Source organism: Lagopus muta, chromosome 1 (assembly GCF_023343835.1).
Source record: "Lagopus muta isolate bLagMut1 chromosome 1, bLagMut1 primary, whole genome shotgun sequence".
In the NCBI taxonomy this organism is placed as follows: domain Eukaryota; kingdom Metazoa; phylum Chordata; class Aves; order Galliformes; family Phasianidae; genus Lagopus; species Lagopus muta.
In genome coordinates this window covers 50837257-50864836 of record NC_064433.1, presented here as the reverse complement: position 1 = coordinate 50864836, position 27580 = coordinate 50837257, and the positions used below count along the sequence as shown (strand labels likewise).

The 27580-nt window shown below is 45.6% G+C and overlaps 1 protein-coding gene across 4 annotated transcripts in view; it reads right to left on the bottom strand.

The window, feature by feature from the left end:
• The window catches only part of CACNG2 (calcium voltage-gated channel auxiliary subunit gamma 2), a 57775-nt gene that overhangs the window by 27676 nt on the left and 2519 nt on the right, over window positions 1-27580 (bottom strand). For 2 of the 4 annotated variants that reach the window (XM_048945076.1, XM_048945085.1), the window contains one exon: window positions 18601-18746. In XM_048945076.1, the coding sequence (XP_048801033.1) occupies window positions 18601-18742 (142 nt within the window). In that variant the 5' untranslated portion in view covers window positions 18743-18746. Of the gene's footprint in view, window positions 1-18600; window positions 19877-27580 lie in introns of those variants that run through there. The other 2 variants (XM_048945066.1, XM_048945059.1) reach the window with 2 other exon arrangements.

Here is a 27580-nt window from a genome sequence, read left to right as displayed (position 1 = left end):
CTCTTCACATGTCTCTGATGGTAGCTGGTCCTAGAATCCTTGTGGGTCATGACTGAGATCCAACAGAAGGATGGCGGGATTGCTGAGGCCTCTGCATGTTATGAAAAGCTGAACAAAGCCATGTAGGGACAGAAAGGATTAAAGAAAGACTTGGATGAGGAACAAAAGAGCAAACTTCATCAAGGGCCAGGAGAGAGTAGATGGCAGAGAGGGGAGTGAATGTTCTCTGAAAGAAAAAGCTAAATTTAGTGGAGGGAATAACCATGTTCAGAAAAGACAAATTATGAGCTGGCAACCTGAAGGTAGGGGATCCCCCACAGAGTCAAAGAGAGAGGGAGCCATGCATAGGGCATTGTGTCTGTTGTTTTGTCATGATCTGTATTTTCCAAGCAGTGCTGGGTTCAGATGTTATGTGCAAAGTTCATCTTTATTGTACTTTTTTTTACATCAAGCATTGCTGATGAAATAAAGCGTAAGCCAGAAGGCTCGTGCCTCATGACAGCTTTCTGTGAGAGGCTGCATTTAAGCTACCTGGGGAAATTGTATGAGCCTTCAGGGAGAGGCAACTGCAGCAGGAAGTCAAGCTCCTGGGAGGGGACAGTCAATAAAGGTTCTCTGCCCCTCAAACATCCCTGGAGAAACCCAGTCAGGTGTACTGCTTGTCTCTCTTTATGCTCCACAGGCTTAAAGCACACTGGAAAATCAGCAGCTGGATTCTAGGGTAGCAATCTGAAGCATGTCCAACGAGTGGCTTTCAGCCAGATTTCTGACAATCTGATCCACCAAATTCAGAAAATCCTTTTTTAGTTCTACAGTTGACATTGAAAAAAATCTGGGAACATGCTTGGGAACTTAAGAGCTGAAGGCACCTGCTGAACAGGAATGAGAAGAAAAAAAGTAAGCAGGTGGAAAAAAGAAACAAACGATAGTGAGATGGTTCCTTGTGCTGCTGCATGGTAGAAAACAAGCAATAGGAAGTGCCAGAACTGTCTCTGCCTGCATCATGTGGCATACATGAGTCTGTACTGCTGTGGCAAGTTAATGTGGATGCATAGCCATGGCTTACCTGTGTGGTAGAAGAACACACCAAAAAATTTCTCCAGGTGGCTTCCAACTCAAATGGACAGCCCCAGGAGGAAGCTGGTATCCAGCAAGATGTGAAAAGGCATACCTACAATGACTGCTGTTGCTATTAAACACCATCTGTTGCAGATGTACACAGGAACTCAGTATTGGATCCTACTTACATCACAAAGGCTAAATGAGATAATCTGCTGCTTAGCCTCACATGCATCACTGCAGAACAGAAGAATCAGTGGTTTATGCTCACTTGTACCAGCTATGGATTTGACCCAGGATGCCAACAGAGGCCTTACTTCCCTGACAGTCTCATTGCTCAAGACATCGACAGCATGGATTTTCTTTCTCTGTTTTTCCTTTGTTTTATTTTATTATTTTTTTTCTTCTTCTGATTTGAAGCACTGTAGAGTTGTTTTTTAACAAATCCTTTTCTAGGTACCAAGTATGCCTGCAACTGCAGTAAGAACAATACCCTGGTGTTCTCCTTTTCCATTTGGTTCTAAGAATCTCTGAGTATCAAAGGGACTTTGCTTTTGAGAGAAAAAAAGATAATAATGAATGACTTAAAATAGCTCTGCTGAGGAAAATATGAGTTTGATTTCAGTTGCTGAGGGAATAAGATTTTTCCTGGCTCACTCTCTGATTCCAGCAGAAGACTAGCTAGATCTGATGCAGTTCCTGCAGAGACCTCCCATGTGCAAAGAATCCAGGCAAGAAGTACTGTAGAGCTTGAATTGGTTCTAATACATTACTGATTGCATCTGTGACATTTCCATGGTTCTTTAGAGATCATCTATGTACTTCACACTTGGAAAACAAGCCATGTCCTTTTGTGTCGTGATAGGCAGTGGGGCCAAGTAAACAGAGCTCTGGAAAGATGATGGAGGAATAATCTGGATATGGACATAAATCTCAGTAAAAAAGTGAGTTCAGTTCTGCCACAGTCTCTGTATATTTGACAAACCATTGGGTCCCCAATTTTCCATGTATATCATGGGCATGGAAGCATTTCCTTGTGCTCCAGGGATACGAGGTGCTGGGATACATCGAAGAGTGAGAAATAATAACTAGCAGAATGACTTCAGTTGCCCTGAGCAGAGAACAGCAATGTTATGCAGAGAAAGTACAAACAGAAGCCTCACCAGAAGCATTGTTTTTGCCGATGGAAAATGGGACATTTCCTGCAGTCATCTGCTAGTCCTTGTTTTTCTGACCAGCGATGGCACTAGTGGGCTGAGCATGTCATCCTGATTGGTACCAGTACAAATTTCATACCATAACCTGCCACTGTCTATTCTGGCGATGCCACACGTCACGGAAAGTAAATCTACTTTGAGAGGCTTAAAAATGTTAGTGAAGCTATTGTATTTCTCCTCTGTGAAAGCCATCATCAATTTCTACTAAATTAACCACAGAGACCATGGCATGCCATAGTATTCTTAAAAAAAAGCGACCCTCAAATAGTCCTTCCATGCATAAAAATGTCAACATTTTAGATCCCTGTCATCTAAAGTGAGTTCTTTAGAGGAGCTGAGTATTTCCAGCTTTCTCAGTGGTATCTGAAACAGTGTAGACAGTGTGGCAGCTAAAGGTGGCTTTGTGCTGCCTTTGTATTTTTCTGACCGTTAGACCAGAAAAGATTGGCTTAGTCTCTGATGCAAGTTACAGTTACCTCAAGGCTGTTCTAATATATACCTGACCAAACCATAACTCAAAGCAAGGTATCACTGAAGAGGGGGACTCCTGGAAGAGATGTATTGTTGTCAGTAATCTTTCTCTTGATCCTATCCCCTAAATGAAGGGAAGCTTATGCATTTGTTGGCTACGTGGAGATTTCTCTGTAACAGGGTGATCTCCAAGCAGCCACTAAAACCAGCAATGTGCAGTCATATTAGTAGAGGGCAGGATCCCTTTCTGGCTCTATGGAGTCGGATAGCAATATATTCAACTGGAATAACATGATGTTTTCTCCTCTGAAAAAGAGGTCACTGGTTCAGGACTAGATCTAGCCTGTTTTGGGCCTTGGGCAGGTGGTGTTTTGGAGGGGACAAAACGCAGAAATCAAAGTGGCTGTTTAAAGTAAGAAACAAATACACATTTTCCAGGGAAGAGGCAATTCATCCATGAGAAGAGGCAATAAACAGGTGCACCAAAGGCTATACAGCATACTGTTCTCATCATTCCTCCAGTGCATTCCAGAAAGGCTCCTGACAAGTTCAGGAGATGGTATCTAAGGGACCCTGCATGACCCCATGACCCAGCAAAAACCTGTATGACACAGCAGTACCTGATATAACGAGTGCAAAATCACCACGATAACCTAGCATGACCCACTGGATTGACCCTGTGACAAGATTTGATTTATTACAAATGACATGGATTTAATCACTCACCAGAGAACGCTGAATGACGCAGCACAGCGATGCTCACTGTGGCCCTACTGAACTGGCACGCTCTGATTGGCTTAAGGAGCACACCCATTGGGTGATTCATCCAATTAACGAGCGGCCAATCCTCCCAAAGCTAATGAAATACAGCTCTATTTTACATGGAGCACTTTCTAGCAAGCCATTTAGGCTTTTCTGCTGTTCTCATCACCCTGATGTATGAGCACAGTGTAATTGATGGACAGTTCGTTTGCGGTTGACGATAAAAGAAAACTTCGTTCCTAATAGGATACCGTTGAATACTTTGTGAAATTATAATCAAAACTTAAATGTTCAGTCAGCTAATTAATTACTGTATAGGCTTAGTGTACACTGAATGTGTCTTTCATCCCAAAACACTGAATTAGAACTTTTAAGGACTATGAATACTGAGGCAATCAGTATTAAAACACTTATGCAAAGTGCATAAACTACAGCTCAAATACAGTTGGAAATTTTCTGCAGACTATGAGGAAGACGCTGTGGTTCTTCAGTACTGGAAGAGAAAGTACAGATGATTTCAAGGTGCATAGCAGGCTGTGACTAAAATCAGTATGGCATCAACATTTGTCACCCAGAGCACAGATGTGAAGCTCGGCCCTTAAATCACATCCAGTTGTTTCACACCACTTAATAACACAAACCAGCAAAGATATTTGCTTAAATCCCTTTTGAAGACATTCTGTCTGTGTGATATAAGTTCGGAGACATGTGAATATGAAGGTACTGGTAGACGCTTTTTTCCTCTGTCATTCTGAAATGAGTGTAATATACACAGGCCAGAAGACCAACTCCAAATGTAAAGAATAACCAATAGAGCCCATTGTGAACTGCCTTGGTTTGACAATGTTGTCTCATCCCTCATAATAAACCTCTTTTCCTACCAGAGCCTCAGTTTCCTTTACTCATTTTTCATATGTTTTTGTCTAATTCCCATGAGATCCTGGCTTATTTCCTTCCCAGCAAGAAGAGGAAATCTCCCCTCAGCAGTAGACTTTGCCTTAAGGCCTCACAGGTTTTGCTGCTGTGCAGTCCAAAACCAGATTCTCTCTCACCTGCTCTCACCACTATCCTAATCTGATGCCTTGTTGTTGTTTTTGTAACAGCATGTAGAGATGTGAACTGATCTGATTCCCATCCTGCCATCTTCTAACCCAGTTCCCAGGGCCTGATTTTGTAGAATTATGGGCATTTATTCCTGAAAATTGATTACTGGCCCAGAGGCTACGTATTTGTTATCTGGAAAAGAAAGACGACATAACTATTTTTCTTGAATTAGGTCCTGAAAAGGGCAGGAAGTCCTACTACATTAGCAATGAAAGGAACAAGAGAGGCTCAAGGGAGTCTTGGCAGGTTCAAAAATCACAGCATTTGAAAGTAGAGTCCACATTTGATCACCTATCAACAATTTATCCATAACACAGTGACTAAAAACAAAGCTCTTTCACTTCATTAAACACATTCAGTGCCATTTGCTCTACATCCCAAATGGCTGAAATGATGTTCCGATGAAGCCTATTTTTAGTATTTCTGATTAGTTCATTATTTGGGAAAAGCTGCTGATGGTGTATCAGTTGCAGAGATCTAATTCTTGACCTGGATCCCAAAGAAGACTAAGGTCTTATGTGGGTCTTAAGAATTTGTTTGAATGAGAGTTCAACATCCAGCCCCGCTTTGGTGCAGCTCACTGAGGAGATGGCCATGGAGTTTTCCTCTCCTTGAAACCATTCTATTGTTTTTATTATAGGGAAAAAGACGTGTAACATATGGTACCTTTTTTTCCTTCAAGAAAACTAAGATCAAGAATGACAGAAAATGAGCAGTCTCAGTGAGAATTAAACAAGATACTCAAAATAAGTGATCTCTTGGGTGTCTGAGTAAATTACCACCCCCAGATCAGATTTTTATTTATTTTCAGAGCAAACTATTTCTTTGCTGGTAAATCCTGCAGTTTTGTCATGAATCCAACGAATTTTCACTGGTAAGTGACAACCCTGGAGACAGAAGTGGCCATGTATCCCCAGGGCAATAACCACATGGGTGAAAGCATTCCAGCATTGCCTTTTCAGCAAGCTTCAGCCCTCATGTGAAAGGACAGAATCTGCAGGTCACATGGAGATTAGTCTCTGTGTCCTTCAGCTCTGCCTGCTAAAACCACAAAAGAGAAATCCAGCTGTGATGGCTTCTTCTGGCTCCACATCTCCCACACATTCAGAGACACATCTGGGAACGAGCTCCCTTTCAGAATCCCAAATAACATGGTACCCTTTCTAGAAGAACTGATAAGAGATGTGAACAGTTCATTTCTTTCATACTACCTGTGGTTATCTAACAAGGGGAAAAAACCTCCAAGTACACAGGCATGCCTATTTGGGGATACAGGAATTAGATTTAGATGGAGAATTGAGTGAGGCTCTTGCTATAAGTCTCCATGGCACAACATAATGTGACCTCACATGGGTCTCAGAAGCAGCATACGCAAGTAAGTGTTGCATCCTGACAGCTCTCAGACATGTTGCTAATTTGTCTGTGCAGAGCACTATGCTTGAGTAACTATTAGAGATGGAAATACCTAAGCTAGCTTGCTTTGAGTTATTCAGGTACCTCTTTCTGGTACTGCCTGGTGCTGGGCAGATGTGCTTTGTTCTGCATTCTGTTCTCCCTACTCTGGAGAAACTCTCTCACTGGTATCAAAAACAATGATCCAGAAACATGATTGAAACGTTTGCTGTATTCTGCTTTGCTGCATTTCGTATGTCATTTATCATCTTAGATTGACACTTCTTTCACATCTGAATGAGAACTTTTGTGTATGCACAATGTCCAGGATAAGGTGCTTCCACCATACCTGAAGCATTTTGGTGCAACTGCAATTACACAACAACTAAAGCAAGTAAAATGCTCCAAAACACTCTGCTGAAGAGCAGCAGCCAAAAAAGAGCATTACAGTTTGGTTCTTCTGTTTTACTAGAGATAATCTGCCCATGCCATAGATTCTCTAGCACAAAAACTGTACCCCAGGCCTCCAGAAGGAGACAGGTCTCCAGCAGGGAGACACATCGTAGGAGGTGGCCATGTCTGCTTTAAGTTGCTTACATGGATAAATTTCTTAGCTTCACCAAGAAAAGGCTGAGACAAAAATTGTATACTGCAGCTCCTTTGACTCTTCTCACCAGCCCTCCTTTGTCAGTCTTTTGTTGCCTGAGGAATGACCACTGATTGCACTTGCCATATTGGTGATGCAGGCCCATGTTTGGTTGGTGTGATTGATCCTACCCTGTCTATGTGTATTTAAATCCTTCTTTATGCCATGGAACAGAGCAGGAAAGAAAGGGTGAAAAGGCCTCTAGGGGTGTAACTCAGGAGGAAATCAGTGTCATTCCATAGGGCAGAGAAGATAGATGAGGAGGCTGTCTCTTCATCCATCAGCTCTGACTGATATTCCTGCTTCTCTCAGACCGGAGCAATTCAAGACTGTCCTACACATGGCTCTCATGATTTCTCCTGACTCACATTTCTCTCTCTGACCGTATTTCCCAGCTATCTTCAAGGCATCTCCTTCTATCCCTCACCAACTCCCCACGCCATGCCTTGGCTGAGTCCTGGGTCCCCCTTACCTCAGCTCTCCCTCAGGCCAGCTTGGCTTTACAGATGCCACAAGATCCTTCCATTCCCAACCTTTCCTTTCTTTCCAGCAAACAGAGATGCTTCCCTCTACCATAAGTCTACTCCCAGAAAAGACAACAACAACAACAACAACAAAAAACCCCTCATGCACTTGGTTTCTGCAGAAGAATGTGAATCGCTCCTGGTGCTGGTGCCTGCACATCCTCACAGTGCTCTTTCTTGAAGTCTTGTCTTGCTCTGAATGCTTTCCCCCTCACTGTTCCCGCAAATGTGGGCCAAGCTGTAATGATGCAGCACAGAAAAACACCTTTCTCCTGTGATCTTAGACAGCCCCTGGAATTAATTCCTGGAAAGCCGCTCTTGGCCTTACTGAGTTATTCTTTCCTGCGTACAAAGGGACAAAGTGATGGCTGAAATGGGGGAGATTGGCGCAATGATTGGGGAAGAGTGCTGCAATGAAAAGGCAGTCACCTAAAATTTAGGAAAATTGTCAATCTCACATTTTTTTTTCCTGTGTGCTGTACTGCTCTTTGCATTACACTTCACTCTGCAGGGTTGGCATATTAGTTTCTCTGTTTTTCCTCCTCCCAGTAGTGAAATAGCTGCACCGCTCTGCTCTCAGCAGTTTTTTCCTTCAAGATGATGAGGTGCTTGAGTACAGCTGCAATGGATGTGTCTTAGCTAGAGGACACGGAAACCTTCAGCTGCATTAATCCCCAGCTGTCCACAGCTGCTATGTTAACCCAAACCCTTGAACTTCGAGACAGACCCTGCAATCTTCTCTGGTTTCCTCTCAAGCTTCCTATTGAATTCTCTATGAATTTTCTTCTGCAAAGGAATACGTGGATCCTGCTTTTGGGGACACAAAGCCAGCAGAAGAAGTGTAGACATCTCCATGACTAGAAGACTTAGGAGTCTAGCCCAAAGCAAAATCCCTCCCATCTTGAAAGTTATAAAGAATCTTTGTTCAGGCTATTTATTGAGGGAGCTGCTACATGTCTCCACTTCTGTTGTTTTACAGGTCAGCTTACAATTTCACTTTACAGTGGGTACTGGCAGGCTCTGGCACGGAAATCATCTGGAGAGTTTCTAGGACAGAGGCTTCTACACCAAACAGTAGCACCCCTCGTCTCAAAAGCACGCTGCAGGGTTGCTGTGAAGCAAGCTGGAGGAAGTAGAAGCCTGGAAATGGCTACTCCTGGACCTTTCCTCTCCCGTGGGCTGCGTTTCCATAGCACGTTGAAAATCTGTGTCTCTCACTCAGATGTTTCCTTTGCACACCACCTCCTCTTTCTGTCCCCAAAATACTCAAAACCACCTTCTTCACCCTGCCTACAATGTTCCCACTGTCTGTGGCCAAGTGTGAACTCCCAAATGCAGGAAAACCATCCTCTAGTCCTGTCATTTAGTAAAGGTTCATCCTTGCTTCAAACTATTTCCTGTACTTTATTTCACCCCTCAAGCACCATTTCTTAGTCTCTGAATATCTGATTTCTGCCTCCCCTCCTTCACACAGGATGACATTCTTTTCTGCTCAAGTCCTCTCAGGCGCTGCTGATCTTGAAGCTGCCCAATTACAACCACTTTTCTTGTGCTGGTGACACCTTAAGAGACAACAGCAGCTGCCTATAAAGGGCCTCTGCCATCTGTTTCCTCTGCCACTTCTCTGAGACAGCTCTAGCTATATACAGAAAAATATTTATCACAGTTCATTCACTCCCTCAGTCAAAAATGAGTAAGAGAAAAATGTCTTCTTTCATGGTTCTGCCACTGCCCTTCAAAAAAACCATGACCCTCAGCCTAAGGAAAAGGGCAACGCTTGAATCTAAAAGAAAGCAGCAGAAATTCCTGATGATTGATTCCTTGGGACCCTGTACTCTGAAGGCAATTCTGAGGGCCATCTGCATTCAGAAATGACTCCTCAGGGCTCTCTGAAAGGCAAAAGTCAGAGCTAGGATACTTCATCTCAACTCCCAGGCTTTCTAACTGACCACATCTGAAAGGAGATACATGTGCACACGCATGCACATGGTTAGCTGTCAAACCATTTTCATCACTTCTCTGTGGAGGATGAGCTGGGACTGGGGGTGGCTCTACCCAGGAGAACTGAGGAATTGAAATATAAAGGGAAGAGAAGAGAAGAGAAGAGAAGAGAAGAGAAGAGAAGAGAAGAGAAGAGAAGAGAAGAGAAGAGAAGAGAAGAGAAGAGAAGAGAAGAGAAGAGAAGAGAAGAGAAGAGAAGAGAAGAGAAGAGAAGAGAAGAGAAGAGAAGATGGCAGATCTGAGAGAGTAAGTGGAGAAAAAAGGAAGAAAAGTAGAAGCAATCAATTCCAAAGAGGACTGATGGAATGAGCAAAGAACAAAATGAAAACAAGAAAGTAAAGCTCTAAGCAGCATTTTCAGGAGGGAGCAAATCTCCAGAAACAGGTTCTCAGAAATGTGCTATTTGCAATGGACAGGTTGCAGGAGTCAGCGAATAGGGTTGGATGAAAAGCTGTGTGACTGACAGTGCTTGGTCTATGACACTGAATGAACATGACCATAAACCTGGGAAATATTCAGTGTTCAAGTGAGATCCATCACACTGCAGCTACACTGGTGGTATAAACAGGACCTGAAGGAAGAGGGAACTTCCCTGAGCGATGGCAAATTTAAGAATGAAATGCAGTTATGAAGCAGTGGGAGGAGAAAAATAAAGCACACTAAAAAAATCATGTTCATGGAGAGAATGGAAACTGAGAAATAGGAAGAAATCCAGGGGATGGAGGTGGATAGTGTTATTCTTTATTTGACAGAATGTATACTTTATACAACAAGCTAAATCAGAAATTTATAGTTGTTCAGCTTCTAGCAAAAACACACACCAGAGGAATTCCTATGCACGGATAGCATGGTACTGCAGTCTCAAGTTTTTGTATACCATCCTCATTTTCTGTTTTTCTAGGCTAACAGGTAGAAGTACATGCTCTGGGGGAACAGGAGATCCAGGATAAAGTCCATATACTTCTCTGGGGAGTTATAGGTTTGATAGGAAGCTGGTATAAAAACTCCAGCAGCCTGTGCCGCAGAAACAGAAGTGGATTTCACCTGTCCTGCAGGGCTTGTTATGAAAACTCTGACTGTGTAGTTTGGAATTTTATAGAGGAGCTTTTCTGTAGCACAAAGGGGATAAATGGGGCTGGGAGACAGAAAGCTGTCAACAAATGACAGAGATCTCATGAAAGACAGAAACGCAGAAGAAAGAAGGAAGCTGAATGTCAGGGGATGCATGGTCTCCTCTACCATTTCACACTTCCACCAAGCACAGGTGGGGAGCCCATAAGAGGATTTTGTCCCACAGTGAGGGATGCCAACTTGAACTTATCTAGAGAGGGTGACAGATGGTGAAAATTGAAATAGTTTTTAGAAAGGTACTGCTGGACTGGAGGAACAGCTGGCATAAATGGGCATCCCACGCACTGAAGGCAAACTGAGCCCTTGGTTTGTGGGGTATGGCGTTGTGGAAGCAGGGCACAGGGTGACCTCGAGGGACACAGCTGTTTAAAGCATGCACAGCCCTTCCTCAGCCTGATTTCCCTCTTGCCTTCATGGACCGTGAAAGCAGCACAGCTTCTTCCAAGTCACTGAGATTGCACCAGTGCAAAGGAGGTGAGAATCAGACCTTCATCCCTTGTGCATAGGAACACTACAGTGTTGTACGTCATCAGATGCCAGTTCAGTAATCGCTGCCACAGATGCAAGAGAAAAGAGACAACCTCATTTCTAATTTAGTCATGATAGCATCAAAGAGACCCAAAGCCTACTGCTTTCTGGGAAGCAGGGATATCAACAATAATAATTCTTTGCACTTATATAGTACCTTCATTGCTAACTACTTACTTTATACCCTGGGGTGTGAAGAAAAAGGACTCCACTTAATTCTGTATGCTCTTAATTGCTCTCTATCCCAGATCCTTTCTAACAAAATATGATAGAAATACCAAAACTCACAGTTAATTTCTCAAATTAGGGCAGTCATTGACACTGGCAGAAATGCAGGCCTAGTTTGCATCTTATGTTGCAATTGCATGGCAGAACATCTAGAAACAAAAGAAATGCCAGACTAAGTAAATCTGAGCTCCGTTTAATCCCTGACAAATGTTTCAGGGAAGAGGCAAGAAGCACATGGCAGTCAGATAGGGGATAGACTGCCCTTGTGAAATGTTATCCTAGTTTTTATGGAGCCTAGCTTAATTGCTGAATTACGAAACACCCAAAACGCTGTTCATATCCATTATGAGGACGCTTAATTTTAGTGAACTCCGTTGTAAATGCCCACTTGCTTGCTAAATGTTGTTAAAATCTTGGCCACGGGAGCTCCGGTGGCAATAAACTCCACAGCCCTGATACGCATCAAATGAGAAAGCTTTAACTGGGTCTCCGGTGACTCACGTCAGGTCCTCTTGTCTGTGTGTTACAAAATGGGGAAATCAAGAGCTACTGATCCATCTTCTCTTGCCCATTCATTATTCAACACAATCCAATTGCTTTCCCACTCATTCACCTCCTTTTCCAGGCAAAGACATCTAAGTCTTTCAGGCTGTCCTCATACGTGTGGTCTTCCTTACTCCTCCTTATCCCCGTCCACCTTTTATGAACCCTCCTATGGCTTTACCTTATTTCCCAGATGACTCCTTGTGCTTTGTTATCCACACTGTTCTACTCCTAGTGCTAGGGGATTTGCTGCTGGTGAGTTTTCTGTCTACAGCCATGCACTGCCCTGAGCCACAGAGTAGCAATATACATTTTTCAGGGAACTGAGGATCTGCTGTGTTTCATTTAGAGCCCTGCAAGCCCTACAGCCCTTCTTTTTCTATCAGCTGATGGTACTCTCCGATCTGACGACTGAGACCCACTGAAGACCCTGGCCCCATTCTCCTCACCCCTCCGTGGTGGTTCTGAGGATCTCAGAGAGGATCCTCTCTCTGTAAGCAGCTTGAAAAGGACCGCTGTTTGCTGAGACGCTCCCTGTAGTGCACAGCAACAGCCCCAGGGTGATGGCTGCAGAGACCCCGATTTTCCCATTGGAGCCTGGCCTGATTCATGTCTGAGGGCTGCCAGGGAGGGTATTTAGGGCTGCCGGGAGCTCCTTCCAGCCCAGTTGCTGGCTGCATGCAGATGAGCCAGCTCATCAGCTGCGCTGCCAGTGAACCCTCCGGCCACGGAGGTTGGAGGCTTTAAAGTGAAGGGATGTCGGCTTGACCACAGGCAACGAGCAGTGAGGGGAGCACAAGGGGGTAGGAGGGGGCAGAGGGAGCCGTAGTGCCCTGTGGGTGAGAGAAGGCAGCAACAGCAACCAGTGTCATAGGCTGCTTAGAGGCGGGGGGGAGGTTGGGCAGAGAAAGAGGAGGGGGACATCTACCCCAAGGGGCTGCCTTGGAAAGGAGCTTTGAAAGGATAGGATCTCTGGGCTGAGAGAACGTGAGATGGGGGCAGCCAGGGTGATGTGACGGCAGAGAGAAAAGGAAAGAGGACAGACAGATGAGATGGCAGGAGCAAAGGGGACAGAGGAAAGCAAGGGCAAGCTAATGTAACAGAGGAAAGAGCAAAGGGGGATGGGCCTTGGAGAACTTGGAGAGAATCAGGGAGGAATAATGAAGGGGAAGCTGCTTCTGAGAGAGCGTAGAAGAGACGTGAAGATGAAAGAGAAAAATAAAGAGGAAAAACAGGGGAGGGAAACGAGAACAAATTAAAATGGAGATGGATAGAATGAGTCAAAGATGGAGGGTGAGGAGTGAGCTGGGGTCACGCAGGCTAGGGAAAAATAACTTTGGGGTGCATTGTGCTTGCAGTCTGCTCCCCGCACTCCTGACCCATCCTGCACTCTGCATTTCCCTGTTGGGCTGCTGCAGCCCTGGGGCTGGGAGCCCTGCTGGTGACGCCTCCTCAGGCAGCACACCCCGATCCTCCCAGAAAGCCCCTCTCAAAGGGGAGACTGTGGTGCCCAGGAAAGCAGCAGTGCATCCACAGCAATGGGGCGATGTGAAGGGGGAAGCAGTGCAGAATGTGGTGGCGAGGACTCCCCCCTGGGATCAAGAGGGTATTCTTGATTGGGAATCCTGCTCTTAAAACAGGGGCAAGGGGCAGAGCCAGCTGAGAGCCTGAAATGTTCCCCGTTCCCCTCGGCAACCTCCTCGCTGCTGCTCTTAAAGGAAATAAATATGGAGATGCTGCTGGCGAGCCCCGGCGGCCCTCCTCCCATGAATTCCCGATGAGGTTGCACCGAACCGCAGCTGAGCGAGACAGAGTGGAGGGGCTCGGGTGAGAAAGGGATGGGTTAACATGGAATCGTGGGATAGGAATAGCTCCTGGTCTCCCTGGCAAGGAGACATTTGTTCTATCTCTGTGTAATTTCTTTATACATTACTGCTGCCACACTGCATCTTCATGTCCCTCCCACTGCATTTCTCTCTCACTCTCTTCAGCAAGGCAATTTCTGGTGCATTTCAGGACAATATTAACCCATTCCTCTTTCTCTGTCAGTAGGGAGATCCAGAATTTAAACACAATTTATAAGTCAGTTCTAGCAGCTGGCTGGCAAGGAACAGCATTTCCTTGTCAAATCTGAAATGAAGTGAGCTTGCAGGTCTCAGCCCATTGAATCCCCAGCTCCCAGTGGTGTGTGAATTTAAGCCCTGTGAGAACTAAACCCACCCATGCCTGGGATCCCATGTGCCTCCCCCTCACCACCTGCACCCCACTTCTGGAAATCCTTTGCCTCCCTCTTCACACCAGGCCCGTGCAGCTCTGCATCCTCCCTCTGCCTGGCAGAGGCAATGCCGGCAGCAGGCAGTGCGGCACTGAACCTCTGCCTCCTGCATCTCTGGGCTGTGCTCTGGGATGCTCCTGCAACGCCAACCGTGGGGATTCTCATTCAATCTACTGCTATTTACACTGCTTCCCCAGAAATCTTCTGGTGTAGGACAGAAACAGGGGAAAGGACCCCACCAGTTTCGTGGATCCATAGAAATAAGACAGCGGGCAGCTCTGCAGGGTAGAACTAGGGATGAGGAAAACGAAGGGTGAAAGATAGATGAGAAGACAAGGAAGAAATGCTCATAAGATCATGTGAAGGGAAAGAAGTGGCCCATCAGCATACAGCAGTGAAAGAAGCAGTGTGGGGAAGAGACGCAGCACCAGGACTGCGTCCAGCGCCTGTGCCCTGCCTTGCCTTGCCTTGCTGTCAGCTTTTCGTTTCTGCAAACACCAAAATTGCACTTAACTCTCATGCGCTGCTCAGATATAACAAACTGGAAAGGGAACAGATCAGCTCATTAATTTTCCTTGGGAAGGGTCTCTAGGCAGGAATTATTTTCTGCATCAACATCCATTCAATTATTCGCCTTCACACCAGTAAGATCTACAGGGATGTCTAACCCCATGCGCATCACTCATACCTGCCTGCCCTGTACTCCAATCTCTCCCTTCTCAGTATAAAAGCCTCCTGTACCTATCCCTTTCCTAATAATAATGACAACATGACAAAACCAATAACCTACAGATATAAAATACATTTCATTTACTTGCTTCATAAGACCCTGATAAGGCTTCGTCATTCACTTTTTGAGATCCTGTAGGAGATCTACAGGAGCTAATGAAAGAATTAGACAAGGCATCACTCATAATAAAAAGTGTTTTAAAAGCATTCGGTGCCAAGCAGGAATTAGGCTGGAAGCTCTGCAGCCATTTCAAAGTTGTAAGAGGTGCAGCACCTCTGTGTGCCATGAGCTCATGGGTCTCAGCTGCCAGATGTACATTTACACTCCATATATACGTGGTCTGAGGGCTGAGGTAGGTTCTGCCATTTTTCTTGTAGAGCAAAGATTTTTGAGCAGCTCAGGTACACATTTAAGCACTCCAAAGCCTTAGAGAGAAATATCTGAAGGAAGATTAGGAAAAGAATTGGAAGCGCGGTCTGCAGTAATGGGAACCACCATCACCTTTCTGCTGCAGACCCACTGTTGAACAGGGGCTCCCTGTAGGATGCAGGAAAGAGAGGGGAGGGATCCCAACAGAAGCTGAACGCCCAAAATGACACTGCTGTTTGAAGCAACACGAAGCTGTGAAGATACTGACTGAGAATGCTGAATGACTGGACAGACAGGAACCGTAAAATCCTAAAAGCCCAGGAACCAAATTGTCCTAAAAGCCCAGGAATCAAATTGTTCAAGGGGAACTCGCTTACTGGTTGCAGCATATCTGTGCGTACAGGCTGAGCCTCCACGTTCCTTTTTGCTATTGGATATCTTGGCCAAGATAAAGAAATACAATTTACCACGGCATTGGAATATGAAGAGTTCACCATTTCTGACAGCCTACAGTGCTGGCTGGTGCTAGCATTCCCTTATGTCTCCCAAAGTGAAGTCAACCTCATCAGAGCCTTCCTATTGTTAGCAGAAGATTGTTTTGGCTCCTTCTTTGATTATTTTCTCATTGATATTCCTTTGCCCTCCTCTTCGCTGACTCTCAAAACCCTATGGGCCTGCACCATTTCTGTCCCACACTCTTCTCCAGGTATTTTTGCCACACTGTGAGCAGGGTGTGAGCAGATTCCAAGGGTTTGGCCATTTCCAGAGCCTCCTTGGGAGCAACTCTTTCCCTTCCCAAACCCGTCTAACCCATGCACCATGGGGCAAGGAGCCTCTGCAGCACCCTTCTCCACCCAGATTGCGACTCTCACTTGGGAGATCAAGTGAATCAGAGGCACCTTTCTGACTCCTTATGCTGAGAAGGAAGGCAACCTTCTGGTTTATCAGATATGACATCTGGGGTTGCCTAGTGGCCCTCTCATGTGTGTCTATTGGGGGTATTTGGCTGTGCCATTCTGGGATTAAGGAGTGACAGCCACCAGCCCATGCAGACTTGGGATGAGAGGAGCCAGTCAGAGGCATCCTCAGCCATGAGGCACAGCCATGCCCATGTCAGTGCTCAGTGTATGGCCATGGAACTCCTGTTACCTAGCTCACCCCAAAGTTTTGGGACAACCTGTGTCCTCAGGCTGGTGAGGGTCAGAGCAGGGCTTGCTCCCAGGCAGTTCCTAGAACCTTCCAGCCCCTCTTACAACTTCTGCCCCACATCCAGCAGTTTTAGGGAGTCAACCAGGCTCTTCCATTTGTGGTGGGGACAAAAGAGAATCCCATCTGTCTTGCTACCTTTCCCAGCTCTTGTGTAGGGTTGCAGTCTGATTTTGCATGAGAGCATGGGCAGGGGACCAAGATGGCACTGGGAGGGGCTGGGAGCACTTTGGAACCTTTGATAGGGAGCATCCTGACACTTTCCCTTATCACGCAACTACTTCTCCACAGTCCCTATGGGGTCCCATTGGATGTAAATGAGAAGGAGCCTTGAGGTCTTCCAATCCAACAAACCTCACCCACCCCTTCCTCCTCCTCCTCTGATCGTGTCCCTCTGGATCTGGCTGTATGGGCACATGGACATGATCTGAATTCACTGCCACTACTGGCCAGGGTCCTCACACCTCTTATCTCCTCCCCAGCCTCCCTCTGCCCTCTGGCTCGGGGACACAGCTCATGAGGGGAGTTCTCCCTGCAGCCTGCCTCCCTCCTCACATGGCTTTGCTTTTGGGCTTGCTTTTTTTTTTTTTTTTCCTCCTCTCTCATTAATTTTTAATTAAGGAGATGTCTCTCTACCCTGTTGTAATGAATAGCTATGTGAAAGGCTTTTCATTCTTTATTAATATATATCTCCATATATTTATCTATTTGGAGGAAATGCGTGCATGTGCGCGAGTGAGTGTGTTTAAAACATCCCCCATTAATTTACTGCTATTGATTTTCTGGCGTGGAGACAGCATATAGTATTCAGCATAGAGCTCCTCTGCAGGATATGTTAAAAGGCAGCAGTTTGGGTTGACAAAGGGCACTAAATGCAGTATGCGTCAAATAGACCATCGCTCAATGAAGTCACTTAGCTATTCAAAACATGTCCAGCCATCACTCAACCGTTTGCACCAAGAACGGGGGGGAAATTTGCTCTTCTTCCCGGACACAACCATTTCTAAACAGCAGCTTTAGCTTGCTTTGGTGGGAGACATTAGGACATACACAGTTTATTCCCCCTCCCCCTGCCTTGCATCTCCCAGTGCACTCTCAGAAAATCGCTCCTGCGGTACCTGCTTCCCCTCTTGCCCATCAGGGAGCTCCAGGCACACCCAGCTCTGGGGGGCACTAGCAGACCCAGGCGTTATCCGCAGGCACCCATCAGCCCCCGTAGCCCACTCTCTGGCTGGGGGCTGATTCATAAGCAGCATTTTGATACCAGGCTGCAATGTGCGCTGCCTTGCTCTCGCTCCCTCCTTCTCGCTACGTGTATAACAGAAAACCACGCATTTACATTGGTAGCCCCTACCCCTCCAGCACCAGCTGCAGTCCACCTCCCCAGCCCGTATGTATGCCAACAGCAGGACTGAGCAACACATATTTAAAAGTGAACTGCTGGCCCCTCGCTTCTCTCCCCCTCCCTTAGGAACGTCTGATTCCAGAAGTTGGCTGCGGCAGTGGCTTTTCTGCCATCAGACATGTCACTGAGTTGCTGTGCAGTTTCACCACATAAGACTTAGGCTGATTTTTCTATACAGACACTTGTTTATTTTTAGCTTCTACCATAAGCCTTAAAGAAAAGCCCCCAAACAAAAATCTACCCCCAATAACAAACAAGTGGGGGAAAGATCCCAGCCCCAAAACAAACCAATCAGGTGCCAAATAGACCCCCCTGCACCCAGCCCAGTAAGATGTGGTTGCTCACAGACATTATGAAATGCTCTGAACTCTGCTCGAGAGGACTGGAATCACCAGATTTACCATATGAGACATTTTGGACATAGCAGGGTTATTTCCCATTCTCTCTTTTTTCTTTCTAAAGTGAACCAATAATTTCATCTAAATTGCTTTGCAGTCACCTCCTCCCCACATTGCCCCTCACTCCCAGTCAGTCTTTGCAAATAAGCCATTTGCAAAGAGACAAATTATTTCACTCTGTGGTTGCAGACGGAGCACAGCAATAACACAGCATTTTGGCATTGCTTTCCCAGGCAATACAAACAATCTGAAGACAGGTAGACCACATAGTTGCTGTCTGAAAGGGTGTCTTGGTGTTTTTGTAAGACACATATTATTCCCGTCAGAAGGGGGGGAGTAAAATTCTGGGGAGAGTGTAGGGCAGAGGCTGAGGAAGGGAAAAAGGGAACGCAAAGGTGCAAAGAATAATTTTCTTGTCTTCTTGCCTCCGTGCCCCACGTAACTAAGCCCACCACTCTCAATTGTGGTGGAAGGAATGAAGTTAGAAAATGGTGGAATGTGAAGGGATTTACTGGGAGTAGGGGGGGAGGGGGGGGGGGGTATGGGATAGGGGGAGAGGAAAGTGAGGGGGGTGAGGGGGGTGCGGGGGGTGGAGATCCAGAATCAAATACCTTCCAGGCAGCAGGTTCTCCATAATCCAGAATGGGTCATGACTTCCTCGTTCTTTTTGCTGGTTTCGTTCTCACTGACAGTTTTAGTCTTGCAAACCCCTCTGGAGTAAAGCCAGTAGTCGGTCCCCACAGCTATGGTCATCAGGCTGAAGGCAGCGAAAGCACCAACGGTGGTTAAAAGCATCTGAACACCTCTGTCAAAGAGCCCCATAATTCTTCATTATACAAATACCCAACCGCCTTCTGATTCTTGGGGTGTGTGTGTTTAATAAAATAAAAGAATAATAATTCCGACTAATAATATAATGGGTATATATAGAGAGATAGATATCAAAAAAGAGAGGTAAGAAAGCCCACGGAAAAGAGTGTAAATTAGAAAGACCACACGGGAACAGGCTTGCCTTTTAAATCGGAAACGTTCTGGTTGAAATATAAAAAAAGGAAAAAGAAAAAAGAAAAAAAAAAGAGAGACAAAAGAACCAAGAAAAAAAACAAACAAATAAAGAGAGAACCCCCCCCAAAACGAGACGCCTTAATCCCTTTTTCTAAAATTCTGGTCTCCAGTTTCCATATGTAATGGCTAATTTGGAGATGGCTTCCACAGTGAACAGGGGAGCAGCAGCAGCATCCTCAACACAATCTCTCATTATCTGGACCTAGACAGTTAGAGACTGTAAGAGCAGAGATGCAACCTTCAGTCTTCTTGCTTAGCTCTGCAGCCTGCGCCATGAAAATCCTTTTCCTTCCCAGTTATCTTCCTTGGGTTTTTATTTTTTTTTCCCCCGGCAGCGGCAGTCGCTCCAATCCTCTCTCACTTTTTCTTGCTCGCTTCTCCTTCCTTTCGTTCGCTCCTACCACCAAGCCAGACTGCCCAGTATACTGTAAGCCCTTGATTTCAGCTGAACAGGTGCTGAGGTCTTGCCTCCCATGGCTTTTCCGCACAGCCGCGGCGCTCGCTCCCGGCGGAGGTGGGCGAGGAGAGAGGGGGGCTCCTGGGGGAGGAGGGGGACAGGCGCGGCGCTCTCCTGGGCTGGGGGCACGGAGCGGCGTCCGGCTGCGGCACCCCCTGCCCCGCGGCGGCCCCCGGCGACTCCTGGGCCCCGCTACTGCATCAAGGCGGCGGCGAGGCGCTGGACAGCTCCCCCGCGGCGGCGGCGGCCCGCGGTGCTGAAGGACAGCTCCCCGGTCCGCGGCGCGGGAGGAGCGCTCCCGGTCCCCCGGTGCTGAAGGACAGCTCCCCGGGCGGCAGTGCCGGAGCGGCGCTCCGCGGCCCGCGGTGCTGAAGGACAGCTCCCCTGCCCGCGCCGCCCGCGCCGCCCGCCCTGCCCGCGCCCCAGCATCCGCGGGCGGCAGCCGCCCTCCTTCGCTCTGCGCGGGCAGGCAGGCAGGCAGGCAGGGAGGGGCGGAGGGGGTAGCCTCCCCCCTCCCTGTGCCTACCCCGCCGCTGCCAGCCCCGGGCTGGGTCGCTCCCCCCGGCTGCCGGAGCCCGGGGGAAGGCGTAGCTGGGGCTCTCCCTCTTTCTGCCTTTCAGCCTTTCGCCCCCACCCGCAGCCCCCTCCGCCCCCCGGCTCAGCTGCCTTCGCATCCCCGCCATACGTGGCCAGGGCGGCAAGCACAACCCGCACACGCTGCAGTTAGACCCGCACAAAACTTCAGGCAGCCGTTTTCTCTCCCCAGGAGACGGGTGACATGTAACGTGGAAGGGTAATTTAAAAACAAGCATTTATTTCTCTTATTTTTGTTGTCGTTATTATTTTTAAGTGCTCGCTTCTCACTCTTCTCAGCTTTGCTGCAAGTTGCATATGTTTTGGTGTTGCTCGTTTTCCGTCCCTCTGTCTCCCCCTGACCAATGTTGCGTGAATCCCTGCATTTTGACTTTCTCTTCGTAGCTTTCTGTGAAATCCCATAGCTTGCTTCAAGCAGCAGACATTTTGGGAAGATTCTTCACAAGAAAGGTCGATTTTTTGTTATTACTTGTTATTTCTTGTAATTTTGCTAAGGAAAGGGACCACCAAACTGAATTCCTCTCCCCCAGCCATGGAAAGTATCCCACATTTCAATCCTCATTTTCCACAGAAAGATCCATGAAGTGAATGGATGCAGACTGAAATCTATCAGTGCTTAAGTTTTTATGTCAGACACAACCTGATAGTACTGAGAATGTATATAAAATTGTGCAATGCTAACATCTTAGTATGTCATAACTGTCTCTCCCTTCCTCAGCAGTATCATTACATCAGGTTAATTACATTAGTCACCTCCTCGTTCTATACATGTAGCTGCTCATTAATGCAGCAATCATAAAGAAAAGAAATCATCTAATTCATGATGCTTCCGATTTTGTTTCACTCTGATCAGATTCATTGTTCGGTGTAAGAGAGCAGAAGGGCTGCATTAGGTTCACTGCTCTTCTAGGGGAATTAAGGGGCTGAGGGGAGGGGGTGCCGGGTAGTTGAACCAGTTGGAGGGCTTCAGCCACACTGTAATTTCATAACTCCATTTATCTCCTCCATTGTCCATCTCTGGGTGCAATCTGGGTTCCAGGACAATCTCCCCCAGGACTGTTGGACATGAAGGACTCTATGGAAAGCAGCAGGAGAGGAGGGGGCACAAAGGGCAGCTGAGCATTTCCTCTGTTCAGCAGGGAGCTGAGTACATAACGGGACTTTACCAGCAAGCACGGATGGTGTGTGGCATCAGCCATATGCAGATTGTTACCAGCAGGTCTTGGGGAGGCAGAAGGGATGGTGGATGAGGCAGGTGACAGTGCAGGGTGAGCCCACTAATACATTGCTGGGGGACAACCACAGTTCCTAGCCTCACCTGGGGGGGGGGGGGGTCCTGGCCTTCTTCTCTCTTGGAAAAGGTTTTTATGTTTGTTTGTTTGTGCTTTTGTTGTTGTTGTTGTTTGGGGTTTTGTTGTTGTTGTTGTTGTTGTTGTTGTTTTTCTCTGCACTCATGGAGCTGCCAAACAGCTGAGGATGGGCAAGGGAGGAGATGGCCCTTGTGGGCTGTGTATTTCAGCTTGGTGGAATAGTGGTGAGCATGGTAACTGAGGGCAGGCTCTCTAAACTGCTGGCCTTGGTTCAAATGAAGGGTGAAGAGATACAGAGTCCCCCTAAAATGGAAGGAGATTACAGCTCTACAGAGGTAGCTTGAAATGAGGAGGAGGTCCTCTAAGGCTTTTAGCTGGGGAAGCTACACAAGAACACCCTAGGACTTCTCCTCCACTCTTGAATGCTTTCTGCTGAAAGAAGAAAGGATAAGGGATGAATGTGCCATTCTGATGGTTCTGAGGCATTTTTGTGTTGGTGGTACTACTCTCCATCCCACCACTGAGGTTCTATTATACAAAGGAAAGCAGAAAATTTCAGCCAGAAACCTAGAAGACTGAAGAGGAAAAATTTCAGCAGACTGTGTTGGCACTAAAATCCATCAGGCATCAACTGAATACATGGAAGGGAAAGCCACACTGGAAATCTCTCCAAGCAAAGTAGGCTCCTCAATTACTCTGTGCTCTCAAAATAGTGCAATACAGCTCTCCCAGTAATGTCACAAAGCATCCTGGCTGGAGTGAGTGGAAGCAGAAAGGACTCAGGCCTTACAGAACCTCACTTGTGCCCAAACAGCAGGGTCATTCAAAGAGGATAGGGAGAGAAGGTATATTTTCACTGAGGGCTCCCCTGGGCACCCCATGCTCTTAAGTGTTTATGTCACTGTGACAAATTGGAAGGCTCCTTCAGATCAGGGTGTGTGGGGCTGCACAAATGGGAGCTGTCTTTTGGTAGCTTCTGTTGGTAACTGAGTAGAGCGTGACAAGTAGAGTGAACAGCCGCTGTGGAAGTTGTAGACTGGGACTTGCAAGGCATCCCAACACAGAGAGAGTTCACAGATTTAATCTGTAATTAGAAAAATACTGCTGGACCTGCTGGATTACTTATCTTTACATTTGACTAATTCAGATAATTTCAGAGGATGAAGCAGAAGCTGGGCCAAAACAGAGGCCCTCAAACTAATCTGTAACTGTTGCCTTTATTATGTATTTCTACAGATTTTGCAAGTTTGATTTCAAATGACTCCAGCAACAAGATAGGGACACATTCTCCCCAAAGAAACTGCCAGTATAAGAAGGCCAGGCCTGCAGAACAATGAGTCTTTTAATCTCTGGCTAAGAGCAGTGGGTCCTGTGATGGTTCATTATGTCTCAGGATCAGGACGAAAGGTGACTTCCTGCCTCACACTTCCCAATTTTCAGAAATAATTCTCTTCCTGCTACCCTACTTATATCCTCTTAAACCATTCGCAATAATCCCTCTACAGTTGTTCTAAACGCCGCTGGAGAAGAACGGAACAAAAGCAATGCAAATGCCAGAATGTCCTGTGTGACTGCTTGTGCTGTGGCTAGATGCTGTGCTGAGATTTCATCTTTCCTACAAAGAATCGTTAAAAATGATAATACAAAACAAGACTACAGACTAAAAACACTGTGGCAGAATTTTACAACAGTCGCATCTTACCAAATAGCGCAACACAGAATGACATCTATGGAGGAGTAAGGAGAGAGAAATTAATAGTCTGGAGGAAATAGAGAGATTTTAAATTACATTTTAAATTACTTGAAATGAGAAGCTGATGAGACAAGGAGCCGCAGGAAGTCTGCTTCCAATGGCAAACCAAGAGTGCTGCTATTTGTGGAGAAAAGGGGCAGTGCTGTAGGAAAGAAAGGGGCACAAGAAAGATAAGGAAGGGAGATGAAGGGCATGAAGTCGGAAGCAACTCCATGGGATGGTAATGGAACTGAATAGAGTGCCTCTGGATCGAGTGCTGCAGTGGAGATTTTGGGCTCAGGATAAAATCAGACAGCAATTTGGTACTGAGGAATCTTCATACTGGGCAGGCCATCTCAGAAGGAGCTGCTGTAATGAGATGTAAAAGAGATGGAGTTGATGCAGTTGTATTTGCAGGCAGAGCAGAGGTGTTAATAGACAGCTGCAACAGCAGAGGAGATGTTAGGAAAAATAAATTGGGGTTAGAGTGATGATTAGAAAACTGAAAACCAATGGGGCAGAAAGATAGAAGTGAGATCTGATCCAGAAAAGGAATTAATATTTAAAAAGTTTCACTGGAGAAGGTTGAAAAAAACCCCATATCCATGTGTTTAGACAAGCAGAGAGGGAGATCAGAGCAGTCATCACTGGCATCTAAAGCTGGGGGACCCAAAATATGCAAGAAACATTATTTACATCATATCTGCATGCTGGTGGCATTCTTAGACCAATTTAACAAACTAGCAAACTGAAGAAAGAAGAACATTTGTGTTTTGTCCAAGAATCACATGTGGAGATGATAGAGAGATAAATACAGATGTACAAATCCTCAGTGGTCCTCTCTTCTTAACTTCAGGTCTTTCAAGTTGAGGATCAACATAAAAGACAGTGTAAACACCAAATATTTGAATACTTATATGAAATTCATCACTAGCACAACACTGTGATCAGAAGGGGGAAAAAAAGGAGACACGGTACAGAGGTCTCACAAATAAACTGAGGAAGTCTCTCTGCAAAAGTGATGCTGGGGCTATCCCAAGAGTGCATAAAAAAAATACGTTAGATACAGGTGGACCAAGTGTGAGAGTATAAGGATGTAGTACGTAGCTCCCTCCACATCTGACATATATCCTTATCTGAGACAAATACTTTGCAAAAAAAAAAAAAAAAAAAAATCATTTATCCATAAAACACTCTTATAATGTAACACTTGAATAACTTTGTGGAAGCACTGAGGCACTGAGATCACAAACCCCACCAAAGCCAAAGTCTATGCACTGATGTTAGTGAGATCTGAGTGTTGTCATAAATGAACTGAATATCAATGGTTGTCCAATGTTGCACATTGCGTCTTGAAGCTAAAGCATCTATGCTTCCAGTGCAAGATTCCCTTGTCTCACACATTGTTTTTTTTCCACTGAATGGTAACCTCATGTGCCTTATGCATTGAATTATTCAAAAAGGAAAGGTGTCCTTCTCTATTTGAAAGGGATAGTGAGAGAAGACTGGGACTCCTAGCATGACATTTCCGCCATGATGAATTGCTGGGATGAGAATTGTTTTGCCTCTCTTTCCCTTTCCATGCTGTGCTGAGGTTTGTGTGGACAGCAGCCTCCTAATCAATAGGAATAGAAACAAAAAATCAATGCCTGCAACCCATTAACTGTAACAGAGGGCAGGCTGCTAACCAGTCACTCTAGCTGGAATTACAGTATTTGGTAAAGTATCTTCAGTGAGGATATATGTGCATACACATGCAAACTTACTGAATATGACTAAAACAGACAATTAGTTGTGGGAAAACTCCCCACCTCATCAGAATGTCTATTCCATGTATTTGCCCGTGTTAAACTAAAGACACTATCCTCTTCACTCAGATGCTGTCTCTCATAATTCTCTGCTCCAGAGTGTACACTATTCTGCACTTAACAAATAATTCGAGTCTACCTTCGTGCTGGCCCATCCTGTGTGTAAAAAAAATATGCATTCCTCTACACACCTTTACTCCCTGATAAACTATGTCCCATAGAAATCCAGTGTAAGGCCTGATTATTCACATGCCATTCCTGCTCTGTTGTTGTATTCTCAGATTCTTCATCTAAATCTTTTTGTTTTATTTTGTTTTTCCATCCATATGCAAATTCAGGCATACACAGTTCTCACAGATATCCATATACTTCCAGTCCTGGAAGCATATTCCAGGAAACAGGGCAAAGAGGTGCAGAGCCTTGATACCTGAATAAACAAATGCCTGAAAAGCAGAGTGAAAGGATACAAATACGAGGAGAAAAAAACCCGAGCTGAGTCACACACTCCTCACAAAAAGTTAGTGAAAAGAATACAGCAGAATCTGCTTAAAGTCAAGACACAAGGGAAAAGGTCTTCAGAATAGATCATAGAGCAATGTGTCTCACTGGAACTACAAGAAATATGGGCACAAATATCTTGGTCTTGTTCATAATAAATCCACTGTCCATCCATCCATTAGCTATCACCAGAACTCACACCAGATCCACCTCTCATAATCAGGGATGGTCTCTATTGCTCAGAATCCATGGGTTAAAAAAGCCATCATTTCTTGACAAATAGGTATAGAAAATTCCAGTGAGGAAATACGCAGCAGCTGCGGTTTGACTCTTAAAGAAGAAAAAAGCCTGTTTTCATGTAAACATAGCAGTAATCAGAAAACAGTAAAGAATAAGGTGACAAAGAGAAGTTGTTGGGTTTCTTTTTTTCTGAATTGAAGGTTTTTGGAAGCTTCCTGGAAATATCAGCACAGTGATAAATGCTGGAGGAAAGGTGAGGCCGACAGTGAGGATGCTTCGTGTTGACCTTGATCAATGTTCTCTGATATCAGACCAGTCTAAAGGGCGCAGATGAGGACAAAGAGCATCCTATGCAGCCTCATCTATTCAGCATTTTCATTTAAAGCCACAGCTCAGTCTGAACACAGCTTTTGCCTCTGGTCCCCAACAGCCACAGAAGCATTGCTGAGGCTTTCTGTATGGGACAAACTTGCTCTTCTACGTCTGAATGTAATGACACAGGTAATCCTTCTGCAAAGGAGCTATACAATCAATTGTCATCTTTAGGGCATCCTTAGTTCTTCTTCTGTGACATAGCTTAGGGTATAATGGAAGGAACACTTCTAATTTCTCTGATGTTCAATGAAAAAAACAAAAACAAAAACCAGAATTAAAAAAAGACTTTTGAAAGAACATCCCAAGCAAATTAAGAAAAATGGTTAGCCTCTGGGATAGATCATATCATCCCTCTGACTTTTCAGAGGGACAAATCAAGGGAAACGTGTATCCCAGCACCTACTTGAGAGCTCCACGAGTAGGGAATCTTAGAAAATTCAGGGTTCCACTGACATCAATGATAACAGGCAACTAATTTTAAAATGGGGAGGATTTCTTTTTGTAGCATTTTCTTGTCAGGGAGACATCTCGTGAAAGGTACATGTACTTTAGATAATGTTTCATTGAAAGCCAGCAGGTGTACTGTGGACACAGAGCCACCAAATTAATTCCTAGGATTTGGTTTTGTATTACTTCTATAATTGTTTAGGATCCAGAGAGTGAATTCCCATACAGGAATTAGGTTAAACACACTGAGTTAAGACAGTCAGATGCTGGACCACAGTGTTATGACGATGCACAGAAAAATGTATGTGAACAGAAGCTGTAGAGAGGTGACATTCCTTTTCTTGGGAATGGGGGCCTGTTTTAAAAAGAAAGCAAAACACATGTGTATCTAGGCTTTTAAGTCCATGTTTAGACATTGAAGAACTGCCCTGATTTTCAGTTATGCTGAGCAGCCAGTATCTCACATTGATTTTACAGAGATGAAGAGGCTCCAAATGACTCCGAAAATCTGGATGTCTGTTTTGATATCTAAATGTCATCTTAACAGATGACTCTTATATCAACAAAAATTTTTTAATAGAAATGAAATCAGAAGTTACTCATCAGGTTTTGCCACTTTCAATCATTCACTGCAGCTAGTAGCCACTTGTAAAATTTTCTAGGAAAGGTCTGAGAGCAGTGTTTACAGTCTGTGGAAAATCATGGCAAGTGAGGACTCTTACGCAGAGCAAATCAACTCCCAGCAGTGCCAGGGAGAGCACTTGGTTCTTCCAGCTTAACCAGGCCAGGCTCAGAGCCTTGGTGACATCTCTGCTGGTGGTGTGAGGCTTCTTTGCGGCACCATCCTCGGCAGAGGTTGGCCACACATCTCCAAAGGTTTGGGGGTACAGCCTTTCTTGGTTCTCCACTAATCTCTTTGCTCTGTTGTTGCCAGCTCTGACCTGGTGAGCAGGTCTGGAAGAGGGCACGGTGAGGCGTATCTCCACCATGTTCCCCATTCCATGCAGGGGTCAGATGGATGCACACAGCAGAAGACTGCTCAGAGGCCGGAATATGGAATTTCAG